Source organism: Bactrocera tryoni, unplaced genomic scaffold (genome assembly GCF_016617805.1).
Source record: "Bactrocera tryoni isolate S06 unplaced genomic scaffold, CSIRO_BtryS06_freeze2 scaffold_25, whole genome shotgun sequence".
Taxonomy (NCBI): Eukaryota; Metazoa; Arthropoda; class Insecta; order Diptera; family Tephritidae; genus Bactrocera; species Bactrocera tryoni.
Window position 1 is genome coordinate 22629079 of NW_024395977.1, and position 27765 is coordinate 22656843.

At 39.6% G+C, this 27765-nt stretch overlaps 1 protein-coding gene across 2 annotated transcripts in view; it reads left to right on the forward strand.

Moving 5' to 3' along the window:
• The first annotated feature begins 17984 nt into the window (after window positions 1-17984).
• Window positions 17985-27765, forward strand: part of LOC120780949 (E3 ubiquitin-protein transferase MAEA) — a 186300-nt gene continuing 176519 nt past the window's right edge. The window contains exon 1 of one of the 2 annotated variants that reach the window (XM_040113180.1): window positions 17985-18417. In XM_040113180.1, coding sequence (XP_039969114.1) covers window positions 18049-18417 — 369 coding nt within the window. In that variant the 5' untranslated portion in view covers window positions 17985-18048. The remainder of the gene's footprint in view (window positions 18418-27765) is intronic. The other variant, XM_040113179.1, reaches the window with a different exon arrangement.

The following is a 27765-nucleotide window of genomic DNA, read 5'->3' on the forward strand; positions in this document are numbered from 1 at the left end:
ACAAGCTCAAGCAAGTGTTTGAGCTGTTTTGGTGATACGTTGCTCCTTAGAACGCAGGCATATCTCTTCTTTTAAGGCGTGTTTGATTGCAGCAATGTACCAAAGCATTAGCCAAAGGGTTTGGGTGATCTCGGAGCTTAGATATATATTTAATTCCAATGTCTTCTACTTCTTTCTTTACCATAGAAATACCAAGGTCTTTATGGATATTTTCATTACGCATGTACCATGGTGAAGACGTGATTGTTCTAAGCATTTTTGATTGGAACCTTTGTATTATATCAATATTAGTTGCACAGGTCGTACCCCACAGTTGAATGCCATACATCCAAATCGGCTTTATGACCGCATTATATAAAAGCAGTTTGTTGTCTAGGCTAAATTTGGAGTTCTTATTTAAAAGCCAATTTAAATTTGCAGCTCTAATCTTTATACATGTTATTTTACTAGAGATGTGTTTTCTCCACGTGAGCCTTCTATCTAGGTGAATATGTAACTATAGCTATGTTGTCCGCAAAAGTTGAAGTTAATACATTATTAGCTGTTGGAAGATCTGCTGTATATATGATGTATAAAACACTGCCCTGGGATACACCAGCCCTTATCTGTCGTTCATCAGATATGAAATCCCCCTCTTTTACCATAAATTTTCTATTTTTTAAGTAAGACTCCAATGTTTTATACTATTCTAAAGGTATAATTTTTTTAATACAACTTATACAAAAGGCCTTCATGCCACACCTTATCAAACGCCTGAGCCACGTCTAGAAATAAAGCTTAACAGTACTCTCTGTGCTCAAATGCTTTTTTTATTTCGTTAGTAATTCTATTTATTTGCTCTATCGTGCTATGTTTTTCACGAAACCCGAATTGGTGCGTTGGTATTATATTATTTTCGTGGAGGAAAGGAGACATCTTTGATAGTAACACTTTTTCAAATATTTTAGAAATACAGGGTAGAAGACTGATTGGTCTGTATGAAGACGGCTGTATTAAGTCTTTCTCAGGCTTAAATATCAAGATAATCTGCGACTTTTTCTATGGAATTGGATAGTATCCGAGACTCAGCATAGCATTGAAGAGCAAAGAGAGCACCTCTGCAGTAATATTTGGTAACTCAATTAGCATTTTTGGGGTAATATTATCATATCCTGGTGACTTTTTTGGATTAAGTTCTTTTATGACTCTACTAATTTCAGAAGGTGAAGTGTTAAAAGACTCGAGTGACTCGTTAGCTGTGTTGGGTAAGCTGGACAGCTTAAAGTTGTTCTTTAGCAATTAGGTTGAAATACCTTTTCTAGGTGATTTGCATAACAATTAGCCTTTTCCTCATCGCTTCGAGCCCAATTTCCACACATGCCTAGTAAAGGCATGTTGGAGTCAGTTGGTGGCTTCATGGACTTTACGGCTTTCCAAAGAGAATTTTGCTTACTTGAATTTGGACACAGGTTCTTTATATACTTTTCAGTGGTGAATTCTTCCTCACGTTAAGTATTTTTTTTAATTTACGTACAGCTGATTTTAATTGAAGCTGAGTGGAAGGGGAGCGCTTTATCTGTCATTCTCGTCTTGCACGCCTTTTCTCATTTACAAGTTTTTCTATTTCTCTATTAGAGATTTTCCTGAAACGAAGCGGCTTAGAGCTTTCGCTTGCAGTTGCTAAGACAGCTGCGTTAGTTATTGTATCATTGAGTTCTCTTATGCTTTCGTCAATATCTTGTCCTGTATTTATTTTGTGCTCAATATTAATGCGTCTACTCACGTATTTTTTATATTTTAGCCGATTCGTTTTATAAGAAGTTAGAGACACTTTTGGATCAACGAATATAGGTTGTTCAGATATATTTATTAATACAGCAAAATCAATTAAATATGGTATTTTGTTACGATCACTAGGCAAATATGTCGGCTTACCAGGAGATATTATGTCAAGGTTATTGTGCCTATTTATAATAGTGTGATACAGCTGTCGTCCTTTCGGATTAATTAGTCGAGAGCCCCAGTACGTGTGCTTTGCATTGTAATCTCCACCTTCTAGAAATTTATGACCTAGTGTTCCAAAAAAGTCTTTGAATTGGATGTCTGTAACTTTAAGCCGAGGTGGGGAGTATATGGTCGTCAGATTTAAGTCCCCGCAGCGATTTTTTATAGTTATTGTTGTAGCTTGTAATTGCGCTTTGGCATAATATTCTAATGCGTGGTGATTTAACCGTTTTCTAACCAACACTACTGTTCCTCCATGTGTCTTTCCATCTGGGTGGTAGTGATGGGCGATGTTGTGACTTTTAAACAACACTGCTACATGTGACTGTGGCTTTGTAGTAGCTGTGATTTTAAACTGTGACTGTGACTGTAATAAAAGTTGTAACAGACAAAGGCCAATAAAGTTGAACAAAATTGTTTCCTTTTTTCATTTACGTACAATGTACATATTTATTAGAATGAACAGATATTAAAATAGTAAATTCATTTTTAGAAAATGAGCTAATATAAAATATGTATATACATAAGAGATAAAATTGAATATTGTTAAAAACAATTACATTAAATGGAAAAGAAGGCCAAAATATTATTTTTATAAATATTTTCCATTTGTATTCAAAACAACAATATTTCAGTATTCTTTTCGCTTAATCTTGACCGACGATCACTTACAATTTGCCCCGCTTTAGAAAAAATTCTTTCGCAAAGAACGGAGGAGGCTAAAACACAAATGCTTTTTTGCTAATTCTGCCATTTTGGGGTATCTGTATTTATTTTCAAGCCACCAATAAAATGGGTCGCAACTAGGGGAACCAGCCCATCATCCAAATAGCGCTGAATTTCCATAATGGCTTTGCTACTACGCTACTATGTGGTTTATGTTCATTAGCGTATTTTTCGAAAGACTCCATATTGAAACTGATTTTTCTACATTTTCTTCTGTTCATTCAGTCTGAAATGCATTTCTATTAGATAACGTTTCATAATTTTTTTTTTGTGTTATGTGCTGACGATTCATCAGTCAACGCCACTAATTTGAATCTGGGGTCGAGAAAAGTAGCTACCGTAAGTGTATCTAATAGACATCTAATAGACCATTTGCGATTGGTATTACCAGCGAACCTGTGCAATATATTTCACCACTAATGCTTACTGGAGCATCTCTATATGGTTTGCAAATTTTGCACAAGGCAGCAACAGTCGCTCACTCGTCGCTGGTTAAAATAGGTAAGTTTTTGTTTATAATTACCAAAGTACATTTCACCGCTTCCTCCAACTCCGAAATACGCTCCAACATTGCCAGTGTGGAGTTCCACCTCGCATCAACTTGTTGAATTAATTTTAGAGGTTCTTTACCGCTGTTGCGCTGGTAATTTTCAAACGCTTCATTCGCTAAAGTACTTTTCTTGAAGTGAGCAACTATTATTTTAACTTTATCAGTTATTTGTTCTAAAGTATGTGCACGAAAAAAACTGGTCACATAGAAACCCGCACAGCTTAGAAATTTCTAACGGTAAAATCAAAATTGAAATTTACACGCAAAGCTTACTATATTATCTTCATAATTGCATTATATTTTTTTTACAAAATATGGTTAGTGTAAAATTTGTCAGCAATGAATATACACGTTCGCGAATCGGTTTTGCGCTAAAAGCTGGAAAATCTAGGCATGTCTCACAGCGACATCGCTTAAGGGTTGTTCTTAAGGGGTACAGTGACTCCTTATCATTGAATAGAAAAGCCGGTATTGGTAGAAAACAAGGATTTGAATCTCCACTTATAGCAAAAAATGTGTTGACTTATTTGAAACGAAATCCTGGACTTTCAGTACGGGATGTCGCCAAAAAAGTGTAAATGTCCCCTTCATATGTTTAGAAAGTACGCAAACGAAATGGATTAGGTTGTTTCAAAGTGAATGCAGCACCAAACCGCAATGATAACCAACATGTTTTGGCAAAACGACGTGTTCGACAATTATATGAAAAGTTCATGCCTAATTTTAACCGCGTTGTAATGGACGATGGATCCTATGTAAACGCGGACTTTAAACAAATTCGAGGCCGACGATTTTACACAGCAAACAAAAGGGGAAATGTTTCTGATAAATTTAAAAATAAAATGCTTGACAAATTCCCAAAAAAATTTCTAGTATGGCAGCAGGTTTGCCAGTGTGGCTTTAAACGTGAACCTTTTATAGGCTATGGAACAATAAATCAAGAAATTTATGTTAATGAGTGCTTACAGAAACGCCTTTTGCCTTTAATTAAGCTTCATAAGGATCCTGTACTCTTTTGGTTTGATCTTGCGATATGTCATTACGGAAAAACGGCTTTAAAGTGGTACTAAGACAATAGAGTGGTCGTTGTTCCTAAAGAGGTGAACCCTCCGAATTGCCCAGAGCTCAGGCCGATTGAGACTTATTGGGCCATTATTAAAGCGAAACTGTTAAAGACGCAACATACGGTTAAAAATGAGAGGCAATTTAGAAATAAGTGGCGAAACGTCACTAAAGACTTCAATAAGAATTCTGTGCAAGCGCTTATGAAGGACATTAAGTCTAAATTACGATTATTCGCTTATAAAAAATATCCTGAATATTATATCTTGAATTCGTATAAATCTACATATAAACTATAACTTGTATAAATATTTTTGAAATTAAATAATAAACATAAGTTTTATAACGTTATACGTTCGACCAATTTTTTTCGTGCACATACTTTACTTAAAGAATGCGCAATCCTTCTTCTGCAATTAAATTGATTATGTTAGCCATACATCCAACCTAACTTATTAATTATGGCACTTTTTATGTTACTAGCATTATCCGAAACAGCTAGCAAGATTTTGTCGTTAATTTTCCAATCACTTACGATTTGTTGTATCGCCTCACCTAAGTTTTCAGCTGTATGATTCTGCTTTAGTTGGGATGACGATAAAAGTACTGATGTTAGTTCAAAATTTTCGGAGACATAATGTGTCGTTACAGCAAAGAAACTAAACGTGTTGTGGATGTCCAACAATCAGTGGTGACGCAAAACTTTTCCCCGGTCCTAATCATTTCTCGCACCTTATGTTTACATACCTCATACAATGATTTTGATTTAGGGCTGTTACAAATTTCCGAAAACCTTTGTCCTCAACTATGGAGAAAGGTTGCAAATCCACCGTAAAGAGCTGCAATAATTTGCTTGTAATTTCACTTTTTGATTTTAGCCGCGCGACATTTAAAAGCTTAGTTAGTGTTAAAGGCTTTGGAATTGCAGTCGAAGTTGATAGAATATCCTCTTTAAAAGTAACAGGCGCATTTTGCGGCGCTGGCGTAATTTCCGACTGCAAAAACATTTCCACAATACCAATTTGATATAACTTCAAAATTATGTTACCATTTCGAATTGAACAGCAGGATTCCTCTGTTCCATATGTTTTTTTTAAATTTGATGTTGACGTTTTATATGATATTTTGGATTTACATTTTTATTAATATATATTTATATATTATTATATTTTGGAACACATTTTGCGAAAACAGCATCCACCTCTTTAAAAAATTGCCACACATAACTCGTTTTGGTTCTTTTTGATACAGACATCTTTAAATTTTATTAAGTATTAGCAAAATCATTTGTAACCGTTTCGTACAAAAATTATTGTAAATAATCCGTTATTATTTAAGAAGCACATTTTTTAAGTCACAATAAATGTAATCTCTGAAGGTTTTTTTCAATATAAGGATACTCAATATAAACTATTTAAAGTAAACGAAAACATAAATCTAAAAATATTTCGTAACTTATATTTACAGTACTAATATATGTATATGTATATAGAATTGATGCAATTTTAAGATTAGAAATTTTATAATTGGCTTTACTACCGCATTGAGGTTTCTGTAATCAATTTAGTTTGTACATAAGTATTGCGCGTTTAAAGCTAAATTAAGTTATTTTTTATGTCTACCAATTTTTACTTATCTAAAATTGAAGAGAATTCATAGCTTTAATGAATATGAATTCATCACAGCCGCAATTTTTTATGTTACACTGTGAATGCTGTTTTGTCACAGTCGCAATTTCTCATGTTTCACTGTGAATGCTATTTTGTCACAGTCGCAATTTTTTATGTTTCACTGTGACTGCTACTTTGTTACAGTCGCAATTTTTCATGTGATACTGTGACTGTTACTTTGTTGAAGTTTCCCATGTGTTCGTTAATTCCAGTCACTGTTACTTTAGAAAACTTGTCACAGCTGTGACCAGTGATTTTTAAGTAGTAGTGACAAAATCACAGCTACTGAAATATTTTCCATCTCTACTGGGTGGTTTGTAACATAAAGTCTAAATCCCGGTATAAAGAAATTGTTTTTGTTCGTAAGATAAGTTTCTGACAATAGCATTACATCAATAGTAGTTTCATCCAGAAATCTAATAAGTTCCAATTTATGCTGGTTAACATCGTTAGCATTCCATAAACAATACACTCATTTTTTGCTTAAAAAAGCTTGCAACATTTGGTTTTCTGATTTAATTATCTCTTGAATCATATTTTGCATTGAAGCCATAAATTTTGTCAGACATTGGGTAAGGTTGAAAATCATAGTTTCAACGCTTACATTCGGTTGGTTTTGGGGCAATTGCATCTGTGCAGTATTGCCTTTCACCACGTTTGCATAACTCCCTTGTGTAGCATTGTCTTTAAGATTTACTGGTTTTGAAACATGGACGGGGATTTCAATATTTTCATTAGAAGGAATATTCAACATTTGGTTACGTCGTACTTGGATGCCCTGACCCAACTTCAATTTCAAATTTTTATATACGGGGCAACCCTTGTAGTTAGGAGTGTTCTTTATATACTTTTCAGTGTACATTTTGTAGTAGGATGTAAATCTTCACACACCACACAGACACTGTGTACCAGAGATAAAGAGATCCCCAACTCTCCTGTCACTGGAAATGTGAGAACCGCTCACCTACCGAACTTTGACAGTTGACTGGATTGGGTAGGTTTTGACGTTTTGTAATTGGAATGACTGGAACGGCCAGATTGAAGTTATACCAAAAATATATATATAGTTTCGTCATATATTAAAAGTCCAATATATAATAATTTGCAATCGTAATAAATGTTGGTTGTTTTAATTTAAAATGCCCAAAAACTCTTATTTTGTTCGATCTGGCCATAATGGAAAATGCTATAAAAAACGCTTATTTAGAGGCGCTCTCACACTGGAATAAGTTGGGCATTCCATTATCCCTGCTGTGTACAGTGCAATATGCTTTCGTGTGTCCATACTCTTGGCAGTTTGTACATTGTACTGGACTATTTCCTCAACGGTGATTCTGCGATGGAGATGATGCTTTAAATTGTAAATCGGGTGTATTTCATTTTTCTTTAGTTGGTTAGAATTTGGCATCAATTCTATTTTGAACATTGGTTGTGGGACTTTGTTCCTGTTAAAAATATTTACTACTGATTTAATGTTAAAGCCACCTTCTTCTAGTGCTTCTTTAACGTCGTTAGAGTCTACCGAAGACTCTATACCTTTTATGACAACAAAAAGGCCTTTTGAGCTCTGCAGTTGGTATGAGTAGTAATTATTGTTATTATTTGACAAGTATTTTACAACATCCATGAAACTTTATTCAGTGTATGTTTGAATTTTTGTTTCATCTACGTTACCTTTTTTAAAGGGTACTATGTGAAAATTCTTTGTGCCTGTTATTGCTTAGTTTTCGATTAGCTATCACAATTTAATAAAATTAACTTATAACTATAAATGGCACTGATCGGTATAAGTGTCTTTATAGCAATAAAACAACGTTTTCGGAGCATTTCACTTACTCCCTACAATAGTAAGAAAAGTACCTTAAAAAAAATTGTTTTTTTAGAATTTTTATAATTACCATAGAGATTTCAAATAACATCATTGATATTGTCTTTATAGCAATGAAATAAATGCTACATATTACTCATGGGATGTACCTCAAATGAAATTGCTAAAGTATGTTTTATTTCTCTAATTGTAAACTGATGCATAGAGAGAAATGGATTCATTGTTCGATGTCCTAAATCTATAACAGGTGGATTATATTCTTGAATAATGTTACAATGGTCTATTTGGTTCTGGAGGATAGATATTGGAAAATTATCCTTTAGGTTTTCTTCACATATGCATTTGCTTAGATTATTTTTACAATTTTTTATGTTAACATATATTTCTTGACATTTACTAATCATGGAGTTTGGCTAAATGAGTTAAGCTTCCCGCCTTCACGCGCCACTACACCACACAACACACCACTCACAAGCAACACTGGCACATACACCACACCTGAAGACAGCAGTTTCCCCACACACCACACATCCATTGGAAGCAGCAGAAAACACAACACACACACCAACTCACGCAGCTGCTAAACCACCACCGCCCAACGAGCAAAAAGCTTCGTCCTGGAAGTGAACACCCACTCCGATCAGGGAGTACATCCAGTTCATTTTTTTTTTACAAACATACATACACTGCCAAGCCTCCACTGGTATCCGACCAGGGAAAGTTTTATTATAACCTCTATCAGCCACCAATAAAATTGTAATCTCCTTTTAAGTGAAACATTGTGTTCTGAAACCTTCTTTCCGGAGTAAGGGAAAAAGTAAGTAAGTAAGTGGTAAATTATATAGAGTTCAATTCCAAACGTCCAGGTTTGTATGATAGTGCTATCTTACACGCTTTACATTGTTTATTGACTATTGTATATTTGTATACTAGTACAAATGTATCCTGTATTTTTAGGATGTGAGTTGTTGAGTGTTTTAACATATTAATCACTTTAACAGTAGCGTTTCAATAGAAGTGAGCATTGAATAAAAATTATGCTCAGAAAAAGAGTGGGATCCATTTCAAGGTCCCCTAATTTTGTAAAGCAAAAAATTCAACGGGAAGTATTTTATATCATTTCAAAGCACAGTATTTGGCATTTATTTTTTGAAGATTATCTCTTTCAACTGTTGGCCGCGGCTACATCTCAGATGGTTCATTCTTTGAGCCCAATTTTCGATGAGTCGTTCGAGCTTTTCGACTGGTAACTGGTAAATGACACGGGAAATATTTTTCTCCAAGGCCTTCATCAAAGTGGGATTAGCTCCATAGACTTTAGGCTCAATATATCCCCCCAGGAAAAAGTCGGACGGTGTTATATTACATGATCTTTATGGTCAATCGGCCGTCCCAAAACGTAAAATTATGTGTTCTTCGCAGTGTTCTCCCAAAAAATCCATTGATTGATGCGATGTGTAGAAAGTGGCGCCGTTATGTTGAAACCAAATGTTGCCGAGATCACGAGCTTTAATTTCAGGCATGAAATAGTCAGTTATCATGACACGATAACGGTCGCCATTGGCGTTTACGGTCTCACGGTCATCGTCTTTGAATCGATGATTCCACCGGCTAACAAACCGTACCAAACCGTTGTTTTTTCTAGATAAAATGCTAGCTCTTTCATCTCTACAAGTTACTCTTTGTCCAGAACGTACATACCCATTGAGCCAGAAATGGGCCTCATCGCTGAACAAAATTTGGCTCGAAAACGCCAGATCTTCTTAGAACTTATCAAGAGCCCATAAAGCGGAGCGATGTCAAAAAAGAGCCATTGAAAAAGTACCCCAACTTGGATCACCCGTTAATAGAAGGAGCATTTAAAGCAGTCAACTTAATTTCAGGCATAAAATAGTCGGTTATCATTGCATGATAACGGTAGCCATTGACGGTTACGTTGCTTACCGTTATAATTTTTGAAGAAATATGGACCGATGATTCCAACGGTCTACAAACAACACCAAACCATTGTTTTTTCTAGATCAAATGGCAGTGGGAGAGTGGGAAGTTCGAGCAGCTTCAGTTTCTGCACAAGCTTCATTTTGTGCGCATTAAATTTAAGAAATAGACGCGCCAAGTCGTTCCATACGTCAATCCGAGTTGTTGCGAACGGGGCCGAATCGACTTTCCACGGGCTTCGTGCACACTCTCAGCTACGACTGGTTTATTTTTTTCACTGCGTGGTCTATTTGGTCGAATATTTTCCAATAATGAATGCTAGGCCTCAAGAAGGGTGATGGGGTTGCAAATGGTTCGCTCAGTAGGCCGATTATGTTGATCATAAGTTTAGCGACAGTTTGGTTTACAGAGCGAAAATTTTGTAAAAAAAAGTTGAACAATTTGAAAACGTTATTCAATTTTACACGATGAAAAATCAAGAAATACTGAACTAGAACAGTATGACAGTTTCACCCATGATCTGTCAAAAAAAGGCTATTGAAAAAAGTATATCTACTTTGATCATTCATTAGAAACCTCACAAACCATACCATACCAGTCAAAATCACCATATTTATATTTAAAAAAAAAAGGCAGAAATAGCAGCAGGTGTGTAGAATTAGAGATAAAAAAGACTCCTTACTTACACAGAGTAGAATATTTGAGTAGAGTGCCTATTTGATATAAAAAATAAATTAACATTTTTTCACATCAAAATTATTGTATCAAATAATTTGAAAATGTATTGCGATGTCGGTTCACTGACGCAACAATTCGTCCAATGCTTATGTGGGCGTCGTGCATTCCAATTATCGTACCCCGCTCTTCATCCAATAATTCTGTGCCACGTGGCATTTTGACTAAATAACTATTCCAAAATGATAAATTATGTATCTACGCACTAGATTTAATACGTATAGCTTACATATTTTCCATTTTTTCCCCTTTAGTTAAAACACGAATTTATTATGCTGGCTGTTCAGCTGCCAGAGCACAAATAGATGAATTTGCACTTGTAATTATTTTCTATAGACAATACAAATCGCAATGCCATTTTCAATTAACGGTAATACAAATTAGTGCATACTGAAAAAAAATTCATCGTTATTAATTCACGAGATACACTAAAAAAATATTTGCACATATATGTAGGATTGATTCACAAATTGCCGTTTCTTTAGTTATGGTAATGTTTATTTAAAACATAAATTGCGAGTTTTATTATTTTATGTAACCTTATATGCACACATGCATGTGGAGTGGTCCGTGGTCGCCGGTGGTCTTGCGTGGTCTGTCCAATTGTCTGTCTTTAATTCGTCTTCGTACCTACTGTTTTGTTGTCATTCCGGTCCGTTCGCTGCTGTCACATCTGTTCTCTACACAGTGTTGCATTTCTGTTTCAGTCTTTCTGTTCGTTTACACAATCCTACATTCGGCTATCCTGACTGTTCATTCGGCCCCGAATGATGGGTTCCACTTCTCCATAAATTCAGCAATTGTCATCGTGCGTTTCGGTCCTTCATGATCACCGATCTTCTCGACTTCATGTCTTCCGTGTGCCATCTTCTTAACAATTCTATATGGCCCGATGAATTTTGCTTTAAGTCTCAATCCTGCTCCATACTGCGTTCGCTTGATGGCTACTAGCTCGTTTTTATTATAGTCGACCTCTGCTCTTCGCCTTTCGTTGAATGTTCTCCTACTTTCTTGCTGAATCCTAGCAATATTGTGTCGTGTCTCTTGACGAATTACCTCGCGTTCTCCATCAAGCTCTTCGATGGCTGATTCCTCCAGCAGTTCGAGTAAATGTGGTATTCCTTTCAATCGCATCTCAAGTCCAGTCATAATTCTAAAAGGTGATTGCCTGGTGCTTCTTGGCGGCGTTCTGTTGATTATTTGCTGCACACGATCCACGTGCTTGTACCAGTATCCCGAACTCTCGTTTCCCAACTTAGCTATCATCCGGATAATAATCTGATGCACGCGCTCTACTTGACCGTTTGCTCGTGGTACTACCGTAGCTATTAATAAATGCTGGATTTCCTCATCCTCGCAGTACTGTTTAAACAAATTCGACGTAAAGGCCGCGCCTCTGTCTGTTTCGACCCGCCTTGCATTTCTGAAAACGGCTGCTCTTTTCTTTAAGCATTCGACGACTGTATCAGCTCCTGTGTTTTTAGCTGGATATAGATAAACGAACTTTGAGAATGCGTCCACCATCACAAGGATGTAGTTATATGCCTTCCTTGTCGACTCCAGCGGCGCAACGTGATCGAGATGTAGTGTTCCCAAAGGCTTGTCCTCTTTACTAATGGGATTTAGGAAACCTTCTTTCTTTCCTAACTTCGTATCGTTGACGATACACTCTACGCAACTTCTTACAACCTTTGTCGCCTTCCTATTTAAATTTGGTACATAAAATGTTTTCTCTACTGCTTCTTCCGTTTTCTTGATGGAAAAGTGTCCTTGCCTATGTGCCATGTTGATGATTTCGTTTTCCATAACTGAGGGAACTACCAGGAGTTCTCTTGTTGAATCCTTATACAGTACTCCATGTCTGATATAAACGCCTTCGTAGTCGCTCTTTTCCAGAACCTTTAACACAGCTCGTACTTGCTTCAGCCGGTGGATTAGGGAATCTTCTATAATGAGACAAGAAACCCTACTCAACGCATCTACATGTCGCATTTTTGAACCGTTTCTAAGTTCTATCTCGTAGCAAAAGTCTTGTAGAAACATTGCCCAACGAGATACTCTTAATGGCACATCTCGTTTCCGCATCGTCATCGCGAATGCATTACAATCTGTTACTATCTTAAAACTTATCCCCAACAAATATACTCTCCACTTCTTAGTACTTCTATAATCGCTAGTACCTCGAGTCCGTACGAATGGTACTTTTCCTCTGCTGGTTTTGTCTTCCGACTCATGTATTGAACTGGATGGAACGCTTGATCGTCGAAATCCTTCTGAAGTAGCACTGCTCCGTACCCGGACATACAAGCGTCTGTATGTACCTCAGTCACTGCTTTCGGATTGTATAACATTACAATGCTGACTTCAACTTCTCTAATGCCTCCAACTGCTTGTCGCGCAACTCGAACTTGGCCTCTTTCCTGAGAAGATCCGACAGCGGTTTGGCTATTACAGCATATCCATCGACAAATCTTCTAAAGTATGATGTCAATCCCAGAAATCTCTGCAAAGCCTTCTGGTCATGTGACAATGGGAAATTCCTAATCGCTTTCGTTTTTACATCGGATGGTTTAATCGAACCGTCTTCTATAACATAGCCTAGAAAGTCTATTTTACTTATAAGGAACTGACATTTGTCCCATTTCATCCGCAAACCATATTCTTCAGCTCTTCATAGAACTCGTTCTAAACTGTGTACACCTTCAGTGTAATCCTTGGAGGGAATAACTAAATCGTGCATGTAAGCCACCACAGTATCGTTTTGTATAAGATCTCTAAATACTGCTGAAATAAATCTTGAAAAAACTGCCGGCGAATTCGATATACCAAAAGGCACGTATTGGAATTCGTATTGCCAGTTGTATGTAACGAATGCGGTGTACTTCCTTGAGGAAGGCTCCACTGGGACATGGAAAAATCCATTCCTAAGATCCAGTGTTGTAAAAACATTAGCACCCTGTAACTTTCCATAAAATCGTCGATATTTGGCATGGGGAAGTTATCGCGAACTATTTTTGTGTTTAATCGCCGATAATCGCAACACAAACGTTTCTTTCAATCTTTCTTCGAAACTAACACCACTGGTGACGCATAATTTGAATTACTGGGTTTAATGATCCCATCCTTCAACCACTTCTTAACTTATTCATCCATTTCTTGTCTGTCGGTGTATGACATCCATCTGGGATTTTCATATACTGGGGTATCATCTGAAAGTAAGATCTTTATTTCCACTGGGGAATTCGAATTGCTTGTAAGCTTATAATTCGCTACCATTCTTCTTACTATAGTTGCTTGCTCTTTGTTGAGGTGTGAACGATCGACTTCGTCCACAGGTACCTTCTCCATTCCAACGACCGTACACAGGGTTCCAAAGTCTTCGCACAGTTCAGCAATCCTGTTATCACCTTCATCAATTGGGTTGTTCCTAGCATCGGTGCCCATCTCCGCAGTCTCATGAACCAACTTCGAACTCGCTTCTGAAATCCTCTCTATCGGCTCCTTAGCCACAACAGCGCCCTCGCTCTCATTGTTTGCTACCTCCAAAGCCCTTCTATCACGGATTTTCTTACGACACTTCCTAACGGCTTCCATATACTGCTCCTCATCTTCATGCACAATTGTGCCCATGTTTACTTTCACATCAAACTTCTTAGGCTTTGCTGACCCAACACTGCGATCTTTCCTTACTGCTCCAGTATTCAATTCCTCCTTGCTCTGTGGCTTTTCCTCCACCTTCTTATGCCTGAACTCGGCGCCATCTTCAGTAACGAATAAATCGACTTGCCTCAGAACGTCGTTACCAATCACGAGCGCATATTTGATGTCTCGCTCTCTCACTACGTGAAATTTTACTTCCAACTTTGTGTTGTCTACCTCGATGGATGTGGTAAAGCTACCTATTGTTGTAAGTTTGCTGGTACCGATACTCATCAACTGTCGCTGTTCACTACTTAAGTCAACATCCAGACTTAGTATGTTTAACGTATTGTAACGTATAATACATAAGTCGCTACCTGTGTCGATTAATGCCGACGCAGATTTTCCGTTGAAACCTACGTCCTTAAAAATCAATCCACTCCGCTTCTCCGATTTTACGATTTCTCCTTCATCCGTCATATTATTGACGCTGCTTTGTTCCGGTTTAGGAGTTTTCCTTCCTGCCTTACAGTTAGCTGCACGATGACCCTCTTTACCGCAATTGTAACACGATGTCTTATTGCGTGGACAATTTCTCGCGAGATGTGATGAATCCCCGCAGACAAAACATTTCCTGCTAAATGGAACTGCTTTCTTGAAATCCTTGTTTGACGACGATGCTCTCTCCTGGTTCCCATTCACGGGTTGTGACTGACTGTAACGAATCTTCTCGTATACCTTGATCTGCTCCTTCAAATCCTGTATAGTTTTCGCCTGGTATAGGTTACTTTTGTTCGACCTTGAGTCCGGTATGCCTTCGATGAAATAATCTATTAGGCTTGAGTCATCTAGCTCTATTGGTTTCCCCAACTCCATTAAAACGTGTAAATATTCTCGAAGATCTTCCCCATGTCGCTTCCGACGACTACGTAAAGTACGGTGTACTTCAATCGATGATAATGCTACACCCAATTCCTGCCGCAGCGCTAGTTTTAGTGAACTCCAACTGCTTATTCCTTTCTGGCTTCTTATAAAAATCTTTGTCGCACCCTTCAACAGTTGTTTTGCGTAGATGAGTTTCTGCAGCTCGTTCCAATGCACTGCTGATACGTTTGCCTCAAAATCCTCAAGCCATTGTTCGAAACTTGGACGACCAGTTCCTTTAAACGAAGTCATTGAGTCCTCAACATATCGGGGAGTAAAGTTGTGGTATTCGACTCTAACCTCACGCACACTTCGTTGGCTTGCTACCTCTTCCACATCAGTTTCGGAACCGTCACTCACAGTCAGGCCGAAATGCTCCACCAGTCTGTCTTGTAGTGTCGCTTTCCGTCCAATAGTCGATAGCCCTAAATCGCCTAACCTTTCCTTCAGACCGTCAACAGTCAGCTCAAAAATTTCGTTGCGGTTCATAATTTACACTGTTGTACAAAAAATCTATAGCATTCTAAAAATCTTATTTTCAATAATAATATTTCCTTTTAGCTTGCGTTACAATATTCGCTTTTTCCGCATACAATTCTGATAACTTTTATGTTATTCAATTCGATCGCAACATCCGCGTTTACAATTTCCGTGTACAATTTTAATAACTTGTTTGTTAAACGAATTTTATTACAATATTTGTTTTAATCCTTCGCATACAGTTTTGAAATAAAATATTTTCTATAACTCGGATTTTATTACAATATCCGCATATCCGCATTTAACTTTCTTATATTCTTATATATCTCACGTAAGATTTTTTTTTTTTTTAATCGTATTTTAATTAATAAAAGTTTGTTGCGATATTCGCCATAAAGTTTCAGAAAATTTATACAAAAATATTCAATAACTTATTTTACGTTATTCAAAAACTGTACAATTATATATCAAAAGACTTAGCTGTTTCTCCATTGAAATGTAACGCCACCTCCAACGATGAACTGTACTTTACCGTACGCACTGTATATACCCACCGTTACTGCTGCTGTTACTGACGCTGATGCTGCTGCTACTGCTGGTGCTACTGCTCCTACTGCTGGTGCTGTTACTGCTACTGCTACTGCTGCTACAATTACGACTGCTGGTGCTGTTACTGCTACTGCTAAGGCTGCGTCTTCGCCGACGCTGCGCCTTGTTGCTAGCGCTCCTTTCGCCAGCTAGGCTTTGCCACTCGTCCGTTATGCGGTTTGGATACCGCAATTTTCGCGCACCACGGACCACTTGTATGAACGCGTTTAGAATATTACAAATTTTCACTTTAAATCGCACTTAAATCCCTTTTCTGACACCACTTGTAGGATTGATTCACAAATTGCCGTTTCTTTAGTTATTGTAATATTTATTTAAAATATAAATTGCGAGTTTTATTATTTTATGTAACCTTATATGCACACATGCATTTGGAGTGGTCTGTGGTCCTTAATTCGTCTTCGTACCTACTGTTTCGTTGTAATTCCGGTCCGTTCGCTGCTGTCACATCTGTTCTCTACACAGTGTTGCATTTCTGTTTCAGTCTTATTGTCCGTTTACGCAGCCTTCATATATGTAATTCTTTTACGAAGGTACGGTGCTTTATGCAAGAACTCTTGGAAAGAAGTCTTATTATTCCATAACGTTATAATCTTATGAGTAAAAGTATCAAACGACTATCAATAAAATCAGACAAATTAAAACCAGGTGATCCGACTCGGGTCTAACATTTAAAATGTCATTCAGAGAGTCTGAAATTAATGCGCTAATCAGGTTTGTAGTTAACACTGCCCTTACAAATCAAGCTCAAAATTTTGAACAAGAGTTAAAAGATGTAGAAAACGAATTTGCTAAAGCATTACTGACTGCACGCGAAGTAGAGGTATTTAAAGATGCTGAAATAATACCAGGCATACATTGCGATGAATCCCGTACACACGGTGTCACTAACAAGCAAAAACGAAGAGCTTAAAACGAGCACTTACGATGAGACAAACCGTCAGTGAAAATCAAGTGCTGAATACATAGAGGGCGACACGATATGACTGCACAACAGTGGACTGTAAAATTGCGTCGTGCTGCTACACGAACATTTGTAAGAACAACATTTTGTATGTACACAATTTCGTTGTTGCCATACTAATACCTTTCACTTCAATGAAATTTTAATATTTTGTTCAAAATGAAATTTTTTATGCAAAAAATAAGTAAATAGGTAAATTTATTTCTTTTAATTTATCAATTGTTATTACCAATGATATAGAAGAGCTATTTTATGCTTCTTTTTGTAAAATAACGTCACGTTTGTTAGAGCTTTGACTAATTTTATATTTAACATATTAGTGGCATCACTCCTCTCTACTGTCAACTCTATTGTCGTCTCTACTGTCGTTGGCAAATATAAAAATATTTTCACGTTAGCGAGATCGACAACTGACGGAATGCAGGCGTGTAGGTGTGCAGCTATCTAAATAATTGTGTCTTGAAGAACGTGTGTATTTAAATATTTGACAGATGTTGCTTGCAGTCTGTCGCGCTCATGTGTTCAGCACTTTAAAAATGAAATATTTCAAACACCAGAAGTCATAGGCCACAATATAAATTTTTATGTACCTCTCAAAGGAAAATCTCTTCTATCCGTATCGCACAAATATTTTAGATTCTATCTGGGAAACACTATAAATAAACACAGTTGTTTAAGACTAGTATTCATAACGCTGTTAGTTATGTTCTGGTTAAAAGAAAGTTCTTTACCATAAAGTTTTTTTATATTAACCTAAATTGCATTAAAAAATTAAATGGTAGTAGATACGCTTCTGTTTCGCAATATTTATTGCATGTAGAATTACAAAGCCAAGTTACTGTCGATATATCTAGTAGTAATAATTATTGTCAGCAGAGACAGGACGTTATTAGTTAAGAAGAAATGAAAAAATTTGGTGTTTATAGATTGTACGAACATAATGGCTGAGATTAAATCTATGGAGCATTCAACGCTCAAAGTTCCTTATGAAGTTTTAAACAAAAAATTTCGAGTCGCGCAGAAAAATCTTGATCGTGAATTGGACCAAATACAGCATTCTTCGAGGGATGTTGAAAACCTTATAACAAGAACTAAAATCTTACCAACAGTGGATGAAGTCGGTGCATTGGTAGGAAATGTGGTCGAGCGCATGCAGATATTAAAAAGGAAAGCCGGGGAAAGTTTACTGGACGAATTAAATGCGGGATTAGTATGCAAACGTAAAATACAACATTTGAGGGTGCTAGTTCCGCCCGATTCTAATGTGTGTTACGACGCTTGGCAAGCCTCAATAGACCAGTGGAAAAGGGTATGTTCTTTAATAGTAAGTTTTGAGGCTGGTATTTAGAATAGCATCCCCTATTTCGGGGTTCAAATGAGTATGTACGAATAGAGGATGTGCTCCAGATTAGGAATATATAGTATATATATACATATCTCGTTGCCGCTGTCTTAAATTAAAAAAAAATTCAACTATTTAAAATGCGTGTTTCTACGGTTTATAATGAATTTTAATTTTTATGTCGGCACAATTCCGATTTCTTTGGCGCCGCGAGTTGAAAGTACCATTGTAAAGAGGAAGTCCTCCTGATTAAAAAATATATGGGGTTATGGGTAACGCAAACGCTTAGTTTACGAGATATTCGACCTTTAAAAATTCCCAAAATTCGAACATTTCAACAAGCTATTTTACCACATTAAACACACTTTACTCACATTTTTCATTTCAAATTAATTAAATTAAACTATAAACTTTTAAGTAAATCCACATTTTACACTTTTAACAGTCTTTTTACCGAAGAAATCTTTATTTTAAAAATTATATTTTACACTCGTTATGAACATCATGTGTGTGCTAAAAATTACGACGAAATGGACCGCTGCCATGTGATAATAAGTAAATTCGCTGAAATGCCTTTTTTCCCAAAAATTCCTCTATCCATTCATGTGGGTATGTTCTTTATTTAATTTAATAAACAAATAAGTAATATTATATAGTAATATTATATAATAATAGGGTAAAATTTAGAATAGCATCCCAGGATTTCGGGAATAAAATGGGTATCAGTGGAAAGGTGACGCTCTCCAGATCACGAAAATATATATATATAGTTGCCGCTGACTTATAGTTTTAAAGATATTTGCATTTAAAGTTGAAAAATTGATAACTTTTACATTGGTAATTTGTATATTGTAGTTACTTTTCACTTATATTAATTAATTAAAATAAAGCTTTATTTACAACAAATATTAAAAAAAATTATTAATATTCAGAAACGTTATAGTGAAGTGTTAGTAAGTGAAAAGTGCATAATATAAGTGAAAAAGTAACTCACAATATACATACAAATTACCAATGTAAAAGTTATCTATTTTTCAACTTTAAATGCAAATATCTTTAAAACTATAAGTCAGCGACAACTATATATATATATATTTTCGTGATCTGGAGAACGTCACCTTTCCAGTGATACCCACTTTATTCCCGAAATCCGGGGATGCTATTCTAGATAGATAGATAGATAAATATTATGAGGTAATGCACCGCGACCTAGGGTCTATTGTGCCCTTTACGATATCACATGTCTTCCCAGAGTCCCAGCAGCCTGAATAGCTCTAGGAGTTTGCCGGGCGCTACTGAGGTGATGTGATCCCTGCTGATATAGATGGAATCCAGGGCCTTAAGCCTTTTTCCACAGATTGCTGTGCAATCCAGGATTAGGTGTGCTGGTGTTTCCTGTTCCAGGTCGCAGAACCGGCAATTAGCACAGGAGACTATGCCCATGTTGGACAAGTGCTTCCTGAGCCTGCAGTGCCCTGTGTAAATTGCGACGAAGAGACGGAATTTGTCACGGGGGAGGTGAATGAGTTCCTTGAACCTGGAGAGACTGTAACCCCCTAGTAGCAGTTTGGCGTGGCGCATGCCTGATGACTGTTGCCAATGCCACTCTCTCTCCGTTCTTTCCTCCGTGCGGAGCAGCTCCTTAAAAGTGTGGGATCCTACCGCTATGTATGGTTCTGGTCCCATCACCTTGGACGCTGCCGCAGCGTGGGCCAGTTCGTCGGCCTTCTCGTTTCCTTCTATTCCTTTGTGCCCTGGCACCCAAATTAGGTGCACCCGGTTGCACAAGGACAGGCGGTTTAGCCTTTCTATGCATTCCTCAACTAAAAGCGATTTGATCTCATACGATGAAATCGCTTTTAATGCCGCCTGGCTATCACTGAGAATAGCTATACGCTGGTTGCGATAGTTGCGGCTGAGGTTGACTTCAGCGCACTGACCTATGGCAAAAACTTCAGCCTGGAAGATACTTGGGAAGCAGCCCATTGGTATGGACAGCTTCGTACGCGGTCCCGCAATGCCTGCCCCAATACCCTCCGGTGTTTTTGAGCCATCAGTGTACCACTGAATGGTACTGTCTTCCAGCAGTCTTTCCAGTGTGGAATCGCTCCACTCCGTTTTGCTGCCGAGAGTAACTTTGAAATTTCTTTTGAAGTTTATTTTCTTCGTTGTGCCGTCCTTTGGGAGGAGGACTAGCGGTGTGCTTTCCGCCAGTGGGTCCATCTGTCTGGAGGACATTAACTTTCCTCTACCGCAGCCTCCTGCTGACATTAGCAGCATGGTGTGGTTTGCTGCTTGTTTTATCACCTGATGCAGCGGTGTGAAGCACAGACACAGGCGAGTCTTTGTAGCTTTGATAGTCTCCGGATCACCGAAGGCTGAGCTGCTTTGGTGGCCCAAGCCACCGCCCCATAGGTGACAATAGGTCTTACTATCATGGTATACAGCCATCTAATGATTCCTGGCTTACAGCCCCATGATCTGCCGGCCAGGCGTCTGCATACCATAAGTGCTCTGGTTGCTTTGGACAGCGTTAAGTCCAAATGCCTACTCCACCGTAGTGATGAGTCTAAAGTGAGGCCAAGGAATTTGACCTCTTTTGACATTTCCACCTCTGTGCCTCCTAATGTTAGGGACCTCAGGCCCGGAAGAGATCTCCGCCTAGTGAATGGGACTACGGTAGTTTTTGCTGGGTTGATGTTTAGCCCTACCGTGTTACACCATCCTTTCGCCAGGTTTAAGCCCCTTTGGACAATGTCACAGAGAGTGTTTTCAAATCTGCCTCTCGCCATTATGACGATTTCATCCGCGTACCCTTGACAGCGGATTCCATTGCTGGCGAGCAACTCGAGGAGTTCGTCTACTACCAAGCTCCATAGCAGAGGGATTAGTACTCCCCCCTGTGGGCAGCCCCTTGTGGTGCCAAGACGAATCTTGCTTTCCCCCACCGTTGTTTCCGCTACCCTAGTACGCAGAAGGGCTTCTATCCATCTGCATATTGGAGTGGTAACGTTCCTTCTCTCAAGTGCCTTGATCACGCTAGCGTGAGACGCATTGTCAAAGGCACCCTCAATGTCTAGGAAGGCGCAGATCGCAACCTCGCTGTTATCCAGCGAGTCCTGCAGCTCAGACATGAGTTGGTACAGAGCAGTGTTTGTGGATCTGCCCGCTCTGTACGCATGTTGCCCGGCATGTAGGGGTGCGTTCTTTAGCGCTTCCGCTCGAATGGGGTTATCTATTACTTTCTCCATCCCCTTTAGCAAGAAGGATGTGAGACTTATAGGCCGGAATGATTTGGCTTGCGAATAGTCTCTCCTCCCTACTTTGGGGATGAAGATTACTTTTGCAATTCTCCATGGTTCAGGGATATAAGACATAGCCAGGCTGTCTCTCATCAGCCCCAGCAGGTGCGGCAGGAGAGTATCCATACCTTGCTGCAGGAGGGCCGAGAAGACGCCGTCCACTCCCGGTGACTTATAGATTGAGAAGGAGGCCAGTGCCCATCTGACTGAGTCCGCAGTGAACAAATTCTTTGCAGTCAGCCAGTCTGAGCGGTTCGGCCTGCGTATGTCCGATGCTGGAGTTAGGTCGGCTTGAACCGTCTCCGGGAAGTGCGCCTGTAAGAGTGTTTCTGCCCTCTGCTCCGCGCTAGTCGTATAGGTCCCGTCCTGTCTCTTTAGGGATAATACTGTGTCCGTCTTACCTCTCGACAACGCCTTATGCAGTCGAGCTGCCTCCGGGGTCGAGGAGACGCTGTCACAGAATTTCCTGAAACTGTTTGTCTTGGCAAGCCTGATCTCCTTATTGTAAATTGTTAGGTGCCGTTTGTATTCTTCCCAGCTGCCTGTGCGCTTGGCTTTATTAAACAGCCTTCGCACCTTTTGTCTGAGAGCTGAGAGTTTACTAGACCACCAGGGGCACGTTTGTTTACTGGTGGTCGCTTTCAGTGGACAAGCATAATGATAGGCGTCCATAATGGACTTGTTTATTGCACTTAGTCTGCTCTCCAGTCCAATTGCGGAGGATCTACCATCTGCCTGCCTCACTCTGCTTATGCTTGAATATAGGGTTTCTTTGTAGACCCCCCAATTCGTGTTTCTAGGGTTTCGTGTCAAAAGTTTGTCTTCGACTTCTACCCTCAGAGCAAACCGAATGATCCTGTGATCTGACAATGAGGGCTCTTTTGACACCCGCCACTGTGAGATCAAGCCGTTCATGCCATCGTTGCTCAGGGTAATGTCCAGTACCTCCTTGCGAACCCTAGTTACAAAAGTGGGCTCGCAGCCTACATTCTCTATGTTTATATTATGACTAATTATAAATTCTAGAAGTGACTCACCCCTCACGTTGCAGTCCGTACTACCCCATTCCGTGTGATGCGCATTGGCATCGCAACCCAGGGTCAGGGGAAGTTTGTTGATCCTGCAGTACTCCACGAGATTAAGTATCGATGGGGACGAAGTCCAAGCCTTCCTTGTCCTTCACCTGTACCGCCACCAGATCTTGCGTTAGAAATTCTGAAATACAGAAAAAGTCTATATCGGCTCTAACGACTACACAAGAGCGGTGTCTCTCGCTAGAGAGATCCCAGATTACCTTGCTTCCTTTCGTGTTGAGGCCTCTTACCTCTCCTTTGACCACCCAAGGCTCTTGAATCAAGAGGATGCCCAGGTTATCCGAAATGAACCTATTCAAGATGACAGCCGAGGCTGCCGATGCGTGATGTAGGTTCACCTGAGCAACTTCTATGCCGTCGCTGGGGCTTATAATATGGGTTCGATGAGAGACAGGTCCTCGTCCCCGATCTCCTCATCAACCTGCATATCCAGCCCCTCCAGGAGCTCTTGGGTGGACGGCAGCTTGCCTTCTTGCTCCTTAGGGAGCTCATTGGTCATGTTTATATCCACGGCGGTGGTCACATCCATCTCGGCCGGGATGAGGTCGTTGGGGGACTCGTGCCGCTCCCCCGCAACCACCGCGGCAGTCGCCTCCTGCCCTGCTGAGCTGGCTGCGGATGAAGTCGGAGCTTTGGTCATCCCCGTCGCTGGTTCTTTCTCCGTCGTCGGCGTTGCTTTGGGCCTCCATGGCCTCATTATCACCCTGCCGAAGCGGAAGTTTAGCTTGAATCCCTTCTGCCTAATATATTTATAGGATTCGTCATCTACCGTTATGTTGAGGTTCCACCCTGAACCCACAACACTGCTTGATACGACCTTCCACGCCGTGGTTCTCAAGCCCACGTTTTGGTTTTTGACTAAACCAAGCGCGAAGTCGTAATTTTCGTCCGCACTTCTAGGGAAGAATACCGCCATACTGTGCAGTTGTGGTATATCCTCGCCTCTCTTAACACACAGGGCCGGGCCGTTCCAACCCACTAGCCTTGGCGTGGTCTCCGTGAGCCAGGTGGCAGACTTCTCATCCTGGCAGTCTACCAGCAGCATACCGCTCTTGAAAAAGATGCCATTAAAGGCGCCGGTGTACTCGTCACCCACGGACAATGCTTTCACCAAGCAGTTCTGGAGGGACGTCTGTTGTTCCGATCCTAGGGCCTCCGCCGGGTAGTTACGGGGCAACACTGCCATCCGGATGCTCTTCACGGCTTCTGAATACTTCCGGCTTACTACTCTCGTCGGCTGCTGGTTGGGGTTGGAGCCTTTTGCCCTGGCCTCCTGCGGTTTGTCCTCTCTAATTTTCTTGGACCTAGGTGGCTCCTGAGGAGTTATTTGGCCGCTTTTTCTTTTCTCCGTACGGTTAGGTGCCTCTTGGGGTGCCGGCCTAATTTCGCTTCGTCCCTCTGACAAAGCTGCTTTGGCTCGGCGCCGCCTTTGATTCCTACGTCTTGTTGCAGACGAACCGCTGCATTTTTAGGAGAGGGGTTGCTCCCCCTGCTCCTACTCAGAGCCCGCTTTTCAGCTGACTCCGGTGTCATGCCGTCCTGAAGGAATCTGAGGTACCACTTGAGAGTGGCCCCACTCATTCCCGCTTTTCGTGGGTCATCGTGACCTCCTGTGCGTCCTGGCTCCGGGGTACATGGGATGTTCCCTCGTTGCCGTCTTCTTTTGCGCTCGCTCCTTGATTCCACTTTCGTGAAACCACCCTCCTCTCCGCAGTCGATCCTGCTCGAGGGGGTTGTGGGGGCAGCGTTCGCGCGGTTCGCAGTGGTCACGATGGACGCACTACGTTGGGTGCCGCTGCAAGAGGGCATGTCGTCGTCGTCACGCGCGTGCTCCTCGAAGAGTGCTCGCTCTTCCGGCGACAGAGCATCCAGGAAGCTAAACTTCCGTTTAGCCCCCGGGCCACTCTTGCTTGCAGCGCTTGAGCAGCCGTGCGTTGTTGTTGTTGATGCTGCTGTTTCAGTTGTTGTCTTTGTTGCTGTTGTTAAGTTCTGTTTGTTTTTGTTGTTGTTTTCCATCTTTTTCGTACGACCGTTTGGCCCGTGGTGTGGGCCTCCCGGTCTATTCCTTTTGAAGGGGAAACTGAAAGGTCCGCCGCGCCAGAGCCCCTTGACGCGGTAAGGTCACCGTTACTTCCCAAGGCGGCCCGGTGTTGGGAAGGCTCCGTTAGAATACAGCCGAATTTACCTCCTGGCTGTAAATCATCCAATGGGCACGGGAGTCGCATAACACCCTGGATTAGGAGGTGGTAGCTCTTGGTCGCTGCACACATGCAGCCTCTGCCAGCCGCCAGGAGAGATGCTGTGTAGCATCGCCCCTGATGGCTGGGAGAAGCCGTACTGTGTTGCAGTTTAAGCCCCTGCACCGCGACAAGGTGCCTACCATTCGCAGAGGCAAAAAATAATATTATATCGGGTGATTTTTTAAGAGCTTGATAACTTTTTTTTTTAAAAAAAACGCATAAAATTTGCAAAATCTCATCGGTTCTTTATTTGAAACGTTAGATTGGTTCATGACATTTACTTTTTGAAGATAATTTAATTTAAATGTTGACCGCGGCTGCGTCTTAGGTGGTCCATTCGGAAAGTCAATTTTGGGCAACTTTTTCGAGCATTTCGGCCGGAATAGGCGAATTTCTTCGGAAATGTTGTCTTCCAAAGCTGGAATAGTTGCTGGCTTATTTCTGTAGACTTTAGACTTGACGTAGCCCCACAAAAAAATAGTCTAAAGGCGTTAAATCGCATGATCTTGGTGGCCAACTTACGGGTCCATTTCTTGAGATGAATTGTTCTCCGAAGTTTTCCCTCAAAATGGCCATAGAATCGCGAGCTGTGTGGCATGTAGCGCCATCTTGTTGAAACCACATGTCAACCAAGTTCAGTTCTTCCATTTTTGTCAACAAAAAGTTTGTTAGCATCGAACGATAGCGATCGCCATTCACCGTAACGTTGCGTCCAACAGCATCTTTGAAAAAATACGGTCCAATGATTCCACCAGCGTACAAACCACACCAAACAGTGCATTTTTCGGGATGCATGGGCAGTTGGCCACCAAGATCATGCGATTTAACGCCTTTAGACTATTTTTTGTTGGGCTACGTCAAGTCTAAAGTCTACAGAAATAAGCCAAGAACTATTCCAGCTTTGGAAGACAACATTTCCGAAGAAATTCGGGCTATTCCGGCCGAAATGCTCGAAAAAGTTGCCCAAAATTGGACTTTCCGAATGGACCACCTAAGACGCAGCCGCGGGCAACATTTAAATGAAATTATCTTCAAAAAGTAAATGTCATGAACCAATCTAACGTTTCAAATAAAGAACCGATGAGATTTTGCAAATTTTATGCGTTTTTTTTTTAAAAAAAGTTATCAAGCTCTTAAAAAATCACCCGATATAATAGTATTATATATATTGTCACCTAATATACAAATTAACGCAAAAATAAATTGAAAGCGCTGACAGATATAATAACCAAAATTTAACCATTTTATAACGAAAACTCAAATTTTGTTTCAATATCAGTGCAAGATAAAATTAAAAAAATATAACCACTTTATAACGAAACTCAATATATTTTTTTTATTTTAACGGGGAAAGGAGTACTATGCGAAAGTACTTCAGTCACCCCGGGTATTCGCTCGACCAGGGTTATTTTTTTAAAGCGCGGCCGAAGGCCGCCAACGCAGAAAGGAGTACTACGCGAAAGTACTTAAGTGACATAAATCACATATTACACATATACATACATACATATGTAGACAGAATTTATTTTTAGTTAATATAGAAAAAAGAATCACGCGAAAAAGCAAACAAAGAAAAATTGTTAAAAATCCTACATATTTGCTGTTTAAGATGTGACAAGGCTTGTTTTCCTCATAATTGTAAACTAACCTTTTCAACGATGAGTGTGCTAAGTGATCTTTAAATTAATAAATTTAGGTAAAATATAGCAAAATAAAAGAGAAATGTGAACTTATTTTAATGTTTAGAGTCTATATTTAAATATACGGAGTGAAAAACGTGAAAAAATTTAGTGAAACATATAGAAATACCATGTGTTATTAGTGCAAATTTTTGAACTTTTAATAGTGAATATTTTAAAAAATAAAAGTTATTTTTATATTATTTTTGGATATATCTTCCCTGGAGAAGCTCCCCTATCCGCACATATCTCATTTATACGGAAATTCGATTTTTTTACTCCTCCGCCAAAGTAATTGGAATCGTGCCCGATCATGAATTAAGTGTGTGAAGTTGTGAAATATTTGTTTTGTAAAATTGGTAGAGACATGAAAGAAAAATGTGCACCAATTCTTTAAATTTAATTTGGAGGAGAGCAAGTAAATTTGTAATGTTTGCGGTATTAAATTGTCCGGCAATCATTCAACTAAAGACGGCATTAAACAACGAAACATATCGACATTTTCAATGAGTGGAACAATTCTGGATATTCAAAATTGACTCAATGTGAAGAAAACCGAAGAATATCGTATCAAACGAGCGGAAAAGCAATTGTTTCTTCTTTGATTAAAATGGTAACCACGGACGGAAAACCATTTATATTTATAGACAGTGAAGGGTTAAAAGAAATAATGGATCCAATATATAATGCACTTGGAATGAACCCTGTATCGTCTCGAAATATTATTAATTCTGTGTCAGTCGAAGAGCAGTTTGTCAAAGAAAACATAAGGACACTTGCGAAGGGAAAGCTGGTGTCGCTGAAAATCGATGTTGCCACCAGAATGGATAAAGCCATTCTAGGAATAAATTTGCAAATGATCCACGCAAGCCTGGCCAAAACCGAAATTATTGTAAAGACTTTGGGAATGATTGAGCTCGGGGAATCTCACACTGGAATATATATGAAGAAAAAAAGGGTCGGCTTTAGTATACCATCCCACGATTTCAGGGTTAAAAGT